This window comes from Erigeron canadensis, chromosome 1 (assembly GCF_010389155.1).
Source record: "Erigeron canadensis isolate Cc75 chromosome 1, C_canadensis_v1, whole genome shotgun sequence".
Classification (NCBI taxonomy): Eukaryota; Viridiplantae; Streptophyta; class Magnoliopsida; order Asterales; family Asteraceae; genus Erigeron; species Erigeron canadensis.
The window spans coordinates 42619104-42631729 of record NC_057761.1 but is presented as its reverse complement, the minus strand read 5'-3'; the positions used below and the strand labels follow the sequence as shown (position 1 = coordinate 42631729).

At 31.3% G+C, this 12626-nt stretch overlaps 1 protein-coding gene across 2 annotated transcripts; it reads right to left on the bottom strand.

The window, feature by feature from the left end:
- Positions 1–10248: 10248 nt before the first annotated feature.
- LOC122578931 (vacuolar protein sorting-associated protein 25) lies at positions 10249–12400 on the bottom strand. Of its 2 annotated transcripts, none has more exons than XM_043750986.1 (7): positions 12285–12400; positions 12034–12134; positions 11786–11925; positions 11512–11565; positions 11083–11171; positions 10603–10678; positions 10249–10475 (listed from the first exon to the last, which is right to left on the bottom strand). In XM_043750986.1, exons 2-7 carry the CDS (start codon positions 12090–12092, stop codon positions 10354–10356), a joined length of 540 nt encoding a protein of 179 aa, XP_043606921.1. In that variant the 5' UTR covers positions 12093–12134; positions 12285–12400; the 3' UTR covers positions 10249–10353. The 2 variants fall into 2 exon arrangements, with proteins under 2 accessions (XP_043606921.1, XP_043606931.1); XM_043750996.1 differs by having other exon boundaries at positions 12235–12325.
- Between the last annotated feature and the right edge of the window lie 226 nt (positions 12401–12626).

Genomic DNA, 12626 nt, shown 5'->3' with positions numbered 1-12626 from the left:
GCAATTTACACGTCTTCTTATATTGTCATTATTGATCATTATGTCGCATGTGTTATATATATGATATGTAAAAATGACCTTATAATGATAATGATACAACATTTACTGCAAAAATAATAATGAAGCAACTCGTTATCGACTTGTGGACATCATTTATCTTGACTACTTATGGTCAAAGTACGTATTAATGCTCATTGATAAACAAAAACGTCACGAATTATTCAATTTTAAATAGAAAATATATAATTTAGAGAAATTTTTTATTTTTTTATTTTAACATCAATAATATTAAACTACTCATATTATCAAGGATTGAATGTTGATATCTATCTCAAAAGTCAAAAAACTTTATCAAATGAGTTAATCTCATATCGACAAATAAATAAACAACATCTACCAATATATCAAAACAGGTTCACAACATTATTTAATTGACAAGTGACGTTTTTGAGCAATACATGTTCTTTTTAATCTTTATTCAAAAATCTCATTTTTTTAAATAACATGTATAACTAAAATTACCAATCGATCATCATCATGTGACTACATGAATCCATAGATATATTGCAAGTCGCAAATTTAAATCTTGCTAAAGACATGATGAGAAATTAAATATTATGATCCATGTGTGAAAATGATGAGTCATCAGTATGAGTTTTATACGGTGTTCCCTCTAGCTACCAAGACGGTACATGTGTTTTTTTTATAATATCTAAAATTTTATTGATTATTAGTTACTATATAAAGATTTTCCATACGACCATACGGTTAGTTTGGAAAGAAAATAATCAAATATTATTTTATATTAATATTAATTTCATGATCATTAATATATTCTTCATGTTAAGCAAAGAGAATGTCCATAGTTCAAACTACCATGAGTATCATCAATGTTGTTAGTATATTGGATTTAAATAATTACATACACTATATATATTTTTACAACTCTGTAACATAATGGATTTTCGGCCATCAAAATTAAATTTCTTAAGGCTGTCAATTTCGACCCAACCCGAAATTCAACCCGAAAAAAATCAGGTTAGGGTTGAGTATTTTTGACCCACCAACCCGTCAACCCACCAACCTGATTTTTTTTGGGTTGGGTCCGGGTTGGGTTGTTGGGTTGTCAGGTCGACCCGCCAACCCAATATCTTTAAAATAATTGAATTATATATAATAGTTCATACTCCACGTTACACTAATTCATACGTCTTATTCTCATTTTTTATATTTCTAACATAAAGTAACTTTAAATACGAAATAAAAGGAGGATTCAAAATTCTGTGAGATGATAAGTGATGTAGGATGAAGCGGTAAGTTTGTTAACTTTGTGCCAAGTATTAACAATACCCTCGTATTTTTTTCTTTTTTGTACCATTCGTTTTCGGCTTACACCATCAATGATAAAGCTTTATATTGGTTGATTTATTCCATTTAATATTTATATATATTTGCTTCTCGGGTCACATGGGTTGGCGGGTTGTGGGTCAGGGTTGAAATTTCTGACCTGAAACTTTTAGTGGGTTGGGTTAGGGTCAGAGTTTTTCAACCCACCAACCCGTTAACCTGAACCTGCCAACCCGAACCCATTGACACTAATTAATACTAATTAATATAAAAAAGTTATTACATGCATAAATATTACTGTGCATGCCTAGCAATAGCAATGTGAGAAAAAAAAGAAGTGGGTAGGGTGCATAATTAAAGCCAAGAAATTAGCTGAAAAAACAAGAGCAAAAAATGGCTTTAACTAGTAATAAGAGATGAAAGGACTCTCTGACATTTCTGTCACCATCCACACACCACGCCCAACTTATTTCATTTTTCTAATAGATAACTAGTATTATATATAAGGCGCCTGATGTCCCGACCAGACTACACTTTTGGTAATTCAATCATACTATTTGCAGCGATTATCGCTGTAAATAGTGGTGTTTTGTCTATATCCAACTATTTGCAGCGATTACTGACAGGGGTTCCGTTATTACTTTGTCATATTTTGCCATTACACACAGGGGCACACACTATTTACAGCGACTGTGGTCGAGATAAAAAAACAATGGTGGGGATATGGGCAGTGTATATAATTCAAAAACTCTTTTCAATGACAGTTAAATAAATATACAGTATAATGAAATGTTATACCTCTCAAAATAAATAAATAAATATATAAAATGTTATCAAAATAATATTATATCGATTTTGTATTTTGATAACATGTATTTGGATTGATATGAAACATCTTTTTATATTTTTATTGTAAATCTTTTTAACTCTTTTATATCTTATAATCAAGTTTTGATAAAAATGAAATAATTTAGGTTCTTATCAAGCTTTACAATTTTTAATAATATGATAAATATATTTGAAATACATATCATGTAAATAATATATCCTACTCCCAACAAAAGTTCTATAAGCTGTAGCTTGATCAAGTAGAAAATGTTTTACTTTTTGAAAACAGAAGCCAAAAGTTTGATATTCATCCTTTCAAGACACGAGTTTTTATGGTGCAACTTCAGGGTATAACTAAGATATTTTATGCATTGAAGACTTGATGAAGCTTGGCAAAACTACTAAAAAGGTCTTCAAAAGAATTATTCTAGTGGCTAAATGCAAGCAAGGAATGATAGAAGATTTAATGAAGACTCGTCTAACGTGAAGAAAATTTACCAAAATATTAAGGCTACTAGTTTTCTTTGGTACAAGTATAGAGCTAAAAAACATATTATAAGTTAGTAAGATTGTAGTCAATTCAATATTGATATGTAAATAGTTGTACCCGTGTTGTTCACGCCCAACTTGGGTGTGGCGACGTTTTTGATCTGAATAATAATTACTTTTTAAAAAAAAAACAAAGTTTACATCTCATCTTTTCATACATTATAAAAGATGATATTAGACTCGATTGGTTTATTTATTTTTTTCTTTTATATATTTTTTACTTATATCTATATCTATAATTTTATATACTTATAAAGAGTTATCACCTTTTCAAAATCTTCTAACTTTAAAAAAATTTTAAAAAATGAGGAATGCTAATTGTATTCGTATTGAATGACTACTATATCCTCCAGAGCTAGCTTAAATAACGAATTAACAATTGCTGTATAGAAACATTTTAATTTAGTCAATTGAATTTATTAGAGAAGAATTCATGCATCCATTGCTTTAACACCAAAACCATCGAATATCAAAACCCTACAAAAATATGAGTATAAATTATTTGTCTTGCTAAATTCCAAAGATACCGTGCCGGTTCCTATCTCGTATCCATGAGTATCCAACTGTTATAAAACTGTAGACATCTCATGCGATTCTCTATTAATTTATGTGGAATTGACATTACTTGCATGTCCCAAATCTATACAAAATATTTCATTCAAGATACTTTGTTATTTCTTCCCCACTAATTCAGTAATTTGTGGTCATTAGCCAAAAATGTCTTTTCAAATGTGATCCGTTAGCCGACCTTTTTTCTTCTAATTTCGGCTTGTTTTGATTCTTTTTATTTTCTTTTCTATTTATAAGAAATTATAAATTAGTTTTCTTCAAAAGCTTTGAGTTTTTACTTTGACAAGCTAAGGTTCCCGTTGGTAACTAAATCAAATAAACTACGTATTGTTATAAACTAGCTTATTACTCACGTAATACGCGAGATTAGTACATTATAAAACTTTTTTTCGGTAAAATCCCGTCACTCCTGGTTAGAATTTTATTAATCAAAACAAAGCAGGCAATCTACTTGTATACTAGACTGACGTTACAAATCATGCACACAAGTGCAAATATATGAAAATAATTAACATCTAAATAAAAAACTTTTGAAGCATACTTACAATACCATATGTTTATTGTCAAGTAAAAATGCTAACACATAATGTTTACAACCATAAAACTAAAATATATACATAGAGTACATATATCCTAGTAAGTGTTGTTTACCATTATGTTAAAAAAAAAGTTATGAAATATTAAAATAGATATCTTTATTAACACTAACTTTATAACTATATAATTTCTACTCATAATAATAAAAAAATCTAAGGTGTTATATTAATCCATGCATTCAAGCAATCACATCAAAGAACCATGTAATAAAAAGATAGTTGAAAAAAATTTGTAGTGTCATTGAAATAAAACCATTGAGAATGAAAGAAAAATGTAATTGAAATTTTTCGTAATAATGTCATACTTTTAATGTTTTATTATGAATAAACATTCAAAAACAATGAAAAATAATACAGTTAAGATTCTTTGCAAAAAAAAAAAAGTTACTGAAACAGATGGTGTAGATTATCAACAAATAAATAAAATTTATCAATCAATTTTAAATGAAAATTTTGTCAAAAGTTCTTACCATGAAAACATAATATACTATACAAATGATTTTATTTATTTATAAGTTATAACATTAAGAAATACAGAGTACCATTATTATAAAAATATAACTAACAAAATTATTGAGTAGTATTCAATTAAACTATTTATTAAACTAAAAGTAAAAGGACTAAAAGTGTTATTAATCAATTCTTTGATTGATGTCATTAATATGATCTAATAGTGAAAAATAAGTTATTAAATTCAATCAATGGTCCATACTTTTTCAATTTAAAATTAAGTTTCTGTTTTGTTAGGTAAAGCATGCATTACCTATTTTAGGTAAAGCAAGGGGGATTATGTTAAATTCAAAGGAGGTTATGTAAAATTCAGAGAAGGTTATGTAAAATTCAGGGGTATGTATGTTTATCAAATTCAAAGGTTTAATTTGTAACTTTTTTTTTAAGTGGCAATATCTAAGCTTAGGTAAAGTCTGCAATACGGATCATTTTCTCTCAAAAATTTTGTGTTAATGGAAAATACTAAAAATTTACGTAGGGGTTTTGACACGCACACAACTATATTCTGCATCGAAAAAATAAAATTACATTATCAAAATAAAATAAAAAATTAGGTTGTTGTAGCAGAAAAACCTAATTTTTCAGCACAAAGCTAACATTACTTTTTGATCTCGGATTTAGGTTATTTTAAAGTTTTAAACAGGTTTTAAGTTAGTGCAGCTACTTTGGGCCTTTGTTTTGACATGGCAATTATAGCCCAAATAATAATGGGCCTACTTTAAGAAAACTTAACTGATTATTGATACCCCTGTCTTTCAGGATGTTTTATCACAGGCCCAAAACCTACAAGCTTGATTGCCTTTTTGGCCTTTTGTTTTTGATGATTTGCACCGTTTTGATAACCGGACCGAACAAGCCGGTTCGACCGGTCAGACCGTGTACCGGATGGGTAGACGGGATTAATCAATTCAATATAAGCTTGTTCTTTTGAAATAAACATGATTTGATTAAAATAATAATACTCACCAGATGATCCTGTGGAACCTGTAAGAGATTAAATATAGTTGTCATTGATTTCGGATTCCCAAAACAAGGTGATTGAGTAATAATGGGATGAGTAATTCAGGTGTATGTTGCACGAATTTAGAGAGGAGAGACACACGAAAATTAGGGTATTGTATGTGTAGAGATTAACCGGGTTAATGACTCTCTCTATATAAGGAGAATATTTACACTTTCAACCCCTTTGGTGTCTAATGTGTGTATCATTAGTCCTCTTAGTTACAATCACCTAATGGGAAACCATATACTACATCTTTAGGAGTAAATACGCTCATCATATATTTACTTAGACACAATGATTTCAGTTATTGTCAATTATCATATCATGAATGATAAACGTGGTTCCAACGTGTTCATTGTTCTGATTTTTTACTTTCGCCAGATACTCTCAGGTGATTTTCTTCTGAAATCGATCAAAGAAAATAATTTTGAGGCATGATAAGGTGATCAAAGTTTAGGGGTAGAATTGCCTAAACATTACTTCTTTTAAATCATTAAATACAAAAACAATACTTCTACATGTATAAGAAAATTTACAGAAGCAAACAATAAACATCCATTCGAACATGAGTTAAAGAAAAAAACAAACTTCTTCGTATATAATCCAGCGTTTCCTTTTCAAGACCATCCTTCAAAAACTGATTATGCACATCTTTCTCTATAAATACCTCATAATAATTAATGAAAAGGAAAAAAAATTAAAACATTCATGAATTCACAGAACTTTCTGCGATGTTTTTCAAGTTTGTTTTTGCGTCATGCGTCAGCCACATTTAACTAAGCTCGGTTATGAATGGGGTCTGACCCTTTTCTAACCGTTCTTTTGCTTGATTGATAATGATGGTATTTCTTGTTTACCACTGCGGATGATTGCTTTGCTTTAGGATCCATCATGACAACTTCCTTGAGCATGTGATGACTCAATCTATGTTCAATCCCGAAACTTCTACTCCCACAAACCGTATATGGCTCAACTGCTAATATGCCAATGCACGTAAGAAGTATGAATAGCTTACGAGTACCAAGAATCATAGTTTACATAGAAGAGAGGGAATTTTCGGGAGAACTTTGTGAGAGGAAGCAGAAGACTGATAATTTAGTCCCGTGTAGTGTGTACATGAATATAGGAGGTTTTATAGAATGAATATAGAAATGGGACCCACATGACATATAAGAAGTACTAGATATTATTCCAATCATAAGACTACAATCTAAGAAGATTAATGCTGTTATAGAAGTTAAAGAATCTGACTAGGATGCATAAAGTGAAATGGAACAGTGCCCTTGAGAAGCTAAGTATCTTTTTAATCAAGGAAAGCAATTCCTGCACTACATAAGTTATTTAACGCACCACATTGTACAACTTTTAAAGCAGACTATGAATGTATGTTAGAACAGTTACTGCGGTGCATAAAGTAATTTATGTGGTGTATGAATCGTTTCCCTGCAAACTAAACAATTGTCTTGAACTCAATGATAACGTCCGAGTGCCACATTTGCAGAACATCATATCGTAATGACGTGGGAAAATGGTGCAAAAATACCCCAGTGTATGAGATTAAGGACAATTTGGTAAAACACTTTTGCTTAGTTAGTAAGGAAAGAGGGATGTGTAGCAAAACTAACAAATGAGGGCTGTGTTTGGTTGGGCGGAAAGATAAAGAAATAAAAGAAAAAGAAGAAACTAAAACATTCCAAAAAAAGCTTAACTTTATGGCCTTTGAAGATCTCATTTTGGAATTCCAAGCTCTGTTTCCAATGCAACAAAAAGAACAGTCTTTAGTTTGTTGTGCTAAATATGTTTCTTTATGCTTTTCTTTATCTATTTTGGCCATATGTTCATGATGATGATCATGTAGACACACTATCTTAGTTTCTTATTATTATAAAACGAAAACAAGAAGGAACATTCTAAAGCTTCTAGATGACTATATCTTTGCTTTATAATAAAAACACAATTGGATATGATGGTGTTCCAAGACAAAAAAAAAATGTTACAATATATGAACATAAACATTTAACAAATCACGAGTACGCAGCGGAATAAAAACGTATATGTAATACTATTAATTAACAAAGTAATGAATAGAATATGTGTACTTTTGCGCAAAGCTTCCAATAATATTAATTAATATTATTATTATTATGAATTAGGGTATAAAGGAAAACCCCTCTACGATCGCACACTAAACACCCCTATACCGTATGCTAGTACTCCGATCACGAACAACAAACCCTTTTGTATTATACTCCCTTAATTTAAAACCCCATGAACTGTAAATAATTTGTTGTAGACTAACAAATTATAACATTCATTAATGCTACTAGACATTAATTAATATATGTAACTTCATATACATGCATCATGTGGTTTGTGAACGGATGGAAACCAAAACCCATTGAGGATATTCGGGCGATCCCAAAGAAGAGAGAAAAGGAGGATTTTCATGTGTGTAGGAATATAAAACCCTTAGAATTAGCTCTTTATATATAGACTAATTAGTTAGGGTTTAAAACTTGGTGGACAAGTAATCCCAAGGCCTAGAAGCCTTAGGATTTTCGGCTCCCATATGGAATAAGGAAACAACTCCTTTTCCTTATTTCAATCCAACACCTCCTCTTTAATTAATTAAATCCATAATTAATTAAGTCGTGATTATATTTAATTAATATATTACTTTAATATACTAATTAATAATATAGAGTTACCGTGTCATTTCGTGTGACCCCGTAGGCTTAAATTATTTCCGGACATACGTTTTATAATTAACATAATCATTTTCCAACAAAAGACTCATTTGTAGAAGTGGTTATATGGCAGACCGGGTTGGGTAAAATGTCAAGTTGGGTAACATTTGGGCAAGAGTCATATAAAGGGTCAACAAATTATATTATTTCTACTAGTGTAGTCTAAAATTCTTTCTTGAGAAGATAATTTAGGAGGTTTTGTGCATTAAAAGCAATACGAGTATAATTTTGGTGGCTTCCAACCCGTGTCATATTTTCGACCCATTTGACATGTTAGTGATAATACAAAGACCATATCTGCCCATCAATAAGTAAACGTGTCGAAATTGAGACATCTAATAGGGATGATATAGAATGTGGCATTAAAGCGAAAGTAAGGAGTACGTAAAGGTTAGATTTAGAGATGTGATGTACTTATTAGATACACTTGCCTCTTCTTACTTAAAGTAGAATCTCATGATATGATCCAATCTTTAGCATCTAGCCAGCCAAAATTAAGGTGAATTGTAATATTTTAACTGCTTATAGAGAAGCTCATAATTCAAAAACTTGTGAAATTGGCTTTGCAACTTGTAGATCCTATGATCTGGTCTTAAAGAACTTTGCTTTTCTTAACTTTAATGCAAAACATTGGGTCCAATTTGCTCTGCATCAAAAAACCCCTCTGCCAATATATTTAATACAATTAGTACAAAAGATACATAAAGAATGAGGTTTTTATCATTTGGTTGTATATTGCTCATCCCTAGGAGGTCACAGATTAGTGATCTTGCATATTTGAAATTCCCAATAAAAAGAAAAAGAGGTTATGTGCTAACAAACTGAAGTTTTTATGCCATCTTCAAAATTTTCCTTGGATGTTGGACTGTTGGTACTTGGTAGAATTTACATGTCACATTCTGGTTAAGAAATTCATACTTTCAGTCTAAAGCTATTAATAACAAGCTTAAACTTTCTATATATTTAAGATACTTCTCAACTAGGTGGTCGAGTGATCTAGTCTCACTAAATGTATGTCCCAATCATGACCATAGCGTGGACATGTTATATGGTGATGTGATAAACAAGGACCTTTACCGCTCTGAATCTAAGCAGTACGTGACGTGTTACTTGTTTTATTTGCCCTCCTACATGCAAGTTTAATGGCACAATAAACCTGAATTAAATCAAAGAAGGCTAAAGGTGGTTTTACAAGACGGCAATAGGAATGTCACTATTATTTATGCTAAAGTTGATTGCTTTGTTGGTTTGCTTTATAAATTATCCCCATATTATACCATTATCTATGCTCACAAATTACATTTTATAAAAGCAATACCTGATAAAGAAGGTTAGGCATGAGAGATAAAACTGAGCTTCTATCCGTATACAGATTTGGATTTTAACTAAATATTGGTTTACATCCCAATTTCAATCCATTGTACTTCAACGTTATCTCTATTCTGATGATGTAATTTGTTTGCCAAGCTTTTGTGATCATAATGCAAAATGAGTTATAATTAATTCGTAGCTATCCATGTAACTTTGATAACTTTTGTTTATAAAGTAACAAGTCATCCTTGAACTTTCTTGATAATGGAGTTATGTAAGAAGTTGCACAATAACTTCGAAAAGATTGTAAATTGAGTTTGTTAGGACTACTTCTCACTTGGTGTTTAAACTGGCACATCTCAACCCCTACTGCATACTTATAATCGATGTGCCTTGACAAGTTACCAAAGTTACATGTCATTTTTCCCTCTGAGTAGAAATTTATCAGCAGTTACTCAAATGAACCTGATCAGGACTGGCTGTAATGGCCTAGGACCAATCAGTACGACAGTACCCATCGTCACAGACCGGACATGTGCCATAGACACTGGTTACAACAAATTATGGTATATAACTAAAGACAACCACGTACTTTTCAAGTAATTTCTAGAAAAAAGAATTAGAATGATAGTATTAGACATTATAGTATAAATATTCCAGCAGAATGTCATTGTTTAAATACACAGTCTAGCCCATTAATAGAAAGTGAAAAAAAAAAAAAGCAAGACAAGTTTTGACTGGTTTTAGGACGACTTATTAATGATCAAGGAAAGCCGGGGTTTGATCCTTGCTAAAATTGAAGCTTTCAACACATCATGATATAAAAAAATGTAATGCATCAAGTACACAACATATCAACATCTTTACCGAAAAGTTGTCTTTGCAGATCATGTTAAACAGAAAACTTTACACCTTCATCGTCTGCGGAAGTCCCCTTGAAGATTGCAAGCTTTCCCTTATTCTCCAAGAGTTTAAGTGCTCTCATTAGAACAGTACGGTCCATTCCATGTATATCTGATACAAGCCAATACAGCTATTGAAGTTTCCAGGCTAAAACAAAACTGATTCAACAACACTAGAATGAAAACACCAAGTGGTTTCAGATCTTTTAAAAGCAATACTTTAGATAGTCACAATTTACCTGTTCCCCGTGATTCAATCCCTGTACGTATTTCCTCCACTGTCATTACACTGTCCTCTAAGCCATTCTCCTTGACCTAATCAAGAGTCAAGTCAACAATTATTGGAAACAAAGTGGCTGTTCTGATCAATGTAACAATAGTAGTACATATGGCAACTTTGACCCGTTTATGTGGATGAGTCAACCTGGGTTATGTTTTATCTCTGATGGGTCTAAAAGGTCAGAAATCAATCAAATAGTACTTTTAGTGCATAATTTGCTGAATCATTTTATCTAGAAAATTAGATATAACTGAATTAAAGAAACTTTATACTACTTCTTACCCAAGGTGTTTAAATTTTTTATAAGTTGCTAAAAGTCAAGTGACTGTATGGGTGTAGCCCGCCCCCAGCCTGTATAGAAGATTACCCGTTTTGACCTGTATTCCAACCCACCCAGTTTGTCACATTTAGTTCATAGATGGATTTATTTGTTACTCACAAAGTTTAATATAATGTCCGCCCAGTCTTTTATCCTATGCCAGAGGATGAGACATTGCCTATGATTCTTGTCCATCCATTCTGCACGTCCTGTCAACGAAAACAAAACATGCCAGAAATCGATCAATTAGTGGTTGTTTCATCACCATTTATAACCTAGCAAAAAGAAAGTGTTGAGTGTAGACGCTAATTCACACTGCCATTAAACTGAATTTAAAATCATCACTCCTAACAATTAGAACCATACGTCTGTCTGTTTTCTTTTCTTTCTAGATTCCTGACCATATTCACAGAGACTATGATGATAATCATAGCTAGGGATGTACTCAAATTGGTAAACCATGTAAATAAACAAGTCTTTAGCTTATCATTTTCTATTATAATCACAGTCAAGTATGAGCGAAATGAAGATGGTAACATAGACACAAACCATCCAAGACGATAGCAGACAGAAATGCTTCTCTTGCTTCATAATTCAGAGATCCTGCATTACCACATTCAAACACATTTCAGCACTAAGCAAGCCATTTTCAGGTTTCAAACAAATAACCGTGACATCGTATTAAAACCACCCCCATTTCGAGCGTTTTCTGGAAATCTTTGAGCGGAACAACAAAATAACGAGTTATGATATATAAACCAAGTAAAATCGTTCAGAACGTCCATAACGCAAACAAAACCGAAGAAAGTTTTTAGTTAGTTACTTTGAATTGCAGGGTTGGTGAATAAAGGAAAGTCCTGTTCCAACCCGATAACGAATATCTTGTGGGAACGACAATAATCGAGAATAAGTTCCTTCCATAGCTGTATTTGTTTCTCTCTAGTTTCCCTCACAGGCTGCAGCCTAATTGATTGAATAAATACACAATTTACTTATAATACTTACAATGTTGTATATATATATATAACAGTAAATCTAACACTAATAACAAAGTAGTAGAATATAAAATACGTGAAGTAAGGTGGGTAATGATAGAATTGGGGAAACTTTTGTTCACCAACTGTCTGCATTATTGTTATGTATATATATATTTTTCTTTTTGAAGAATGATCCTGCAAAAAAAAAAAAGTATTAACAACAATGGAGAAATTAGGTCAAATAAGAGTAATTTAGAGAGAACGAATCAGATAATCTAACTGATTGTATACGTACATATGCGTGTTTGTGTGTATGACAAAAGAAGAGTAGAATTAGAAGCTTACTGTAGATTTATTTCAGTTTAGAGAGCCAACAATCATGGAATTGCTTTGTTCATCCAGGCCCTAATTTGTAAAAGTCAAAAAATTAACCCGGGTTTCAAACCCGACTGTGTAACAAATCCGGGTTACACTGCATCGAATTATCAAAATTCAAATTTAATAAGCTTACAAATATGCTTATTATTCTGTAATTTAAATTCCTTTCTAAAAAATTCTATAATTTAAATTTATTATTATTTTAACAATAAGTGGGTATTTAATATCAGAGGATGGACATATTATAAACTACGAGATAAGTAGTTATAAGTTACTCAAACAAAAAGCCTCAATATGCATCGCTCTTGA

What these genes read in the sequence shown, in the direction of transcription:
- LOC122578931 (XM_043750986.1), bottom strand. Translation starts at nt 12,092, where the DNA reads ATGCAGACAGTTGGTGAACAAAAGTTTCCCCAATTCTATCATTACCCA. An exon ending in CACCAACCCTGCAATTCAAA is followed by an intron (nt 11,566 to 11,785) that starts GTAACTAACTAA and finishes GTGGTAATGCAG; the next exon opens with GATCTCTGAATTATGAAGCA. An exon ending in GTCTGCTATCGTCTTGGATG is followed by an intron (nt 11,172 to 11,511) that starts GTTTGTGTCTAT and finishes TTTCGTTGACAG; the next exon opens with GACGTGCAGAATGGATGGAC.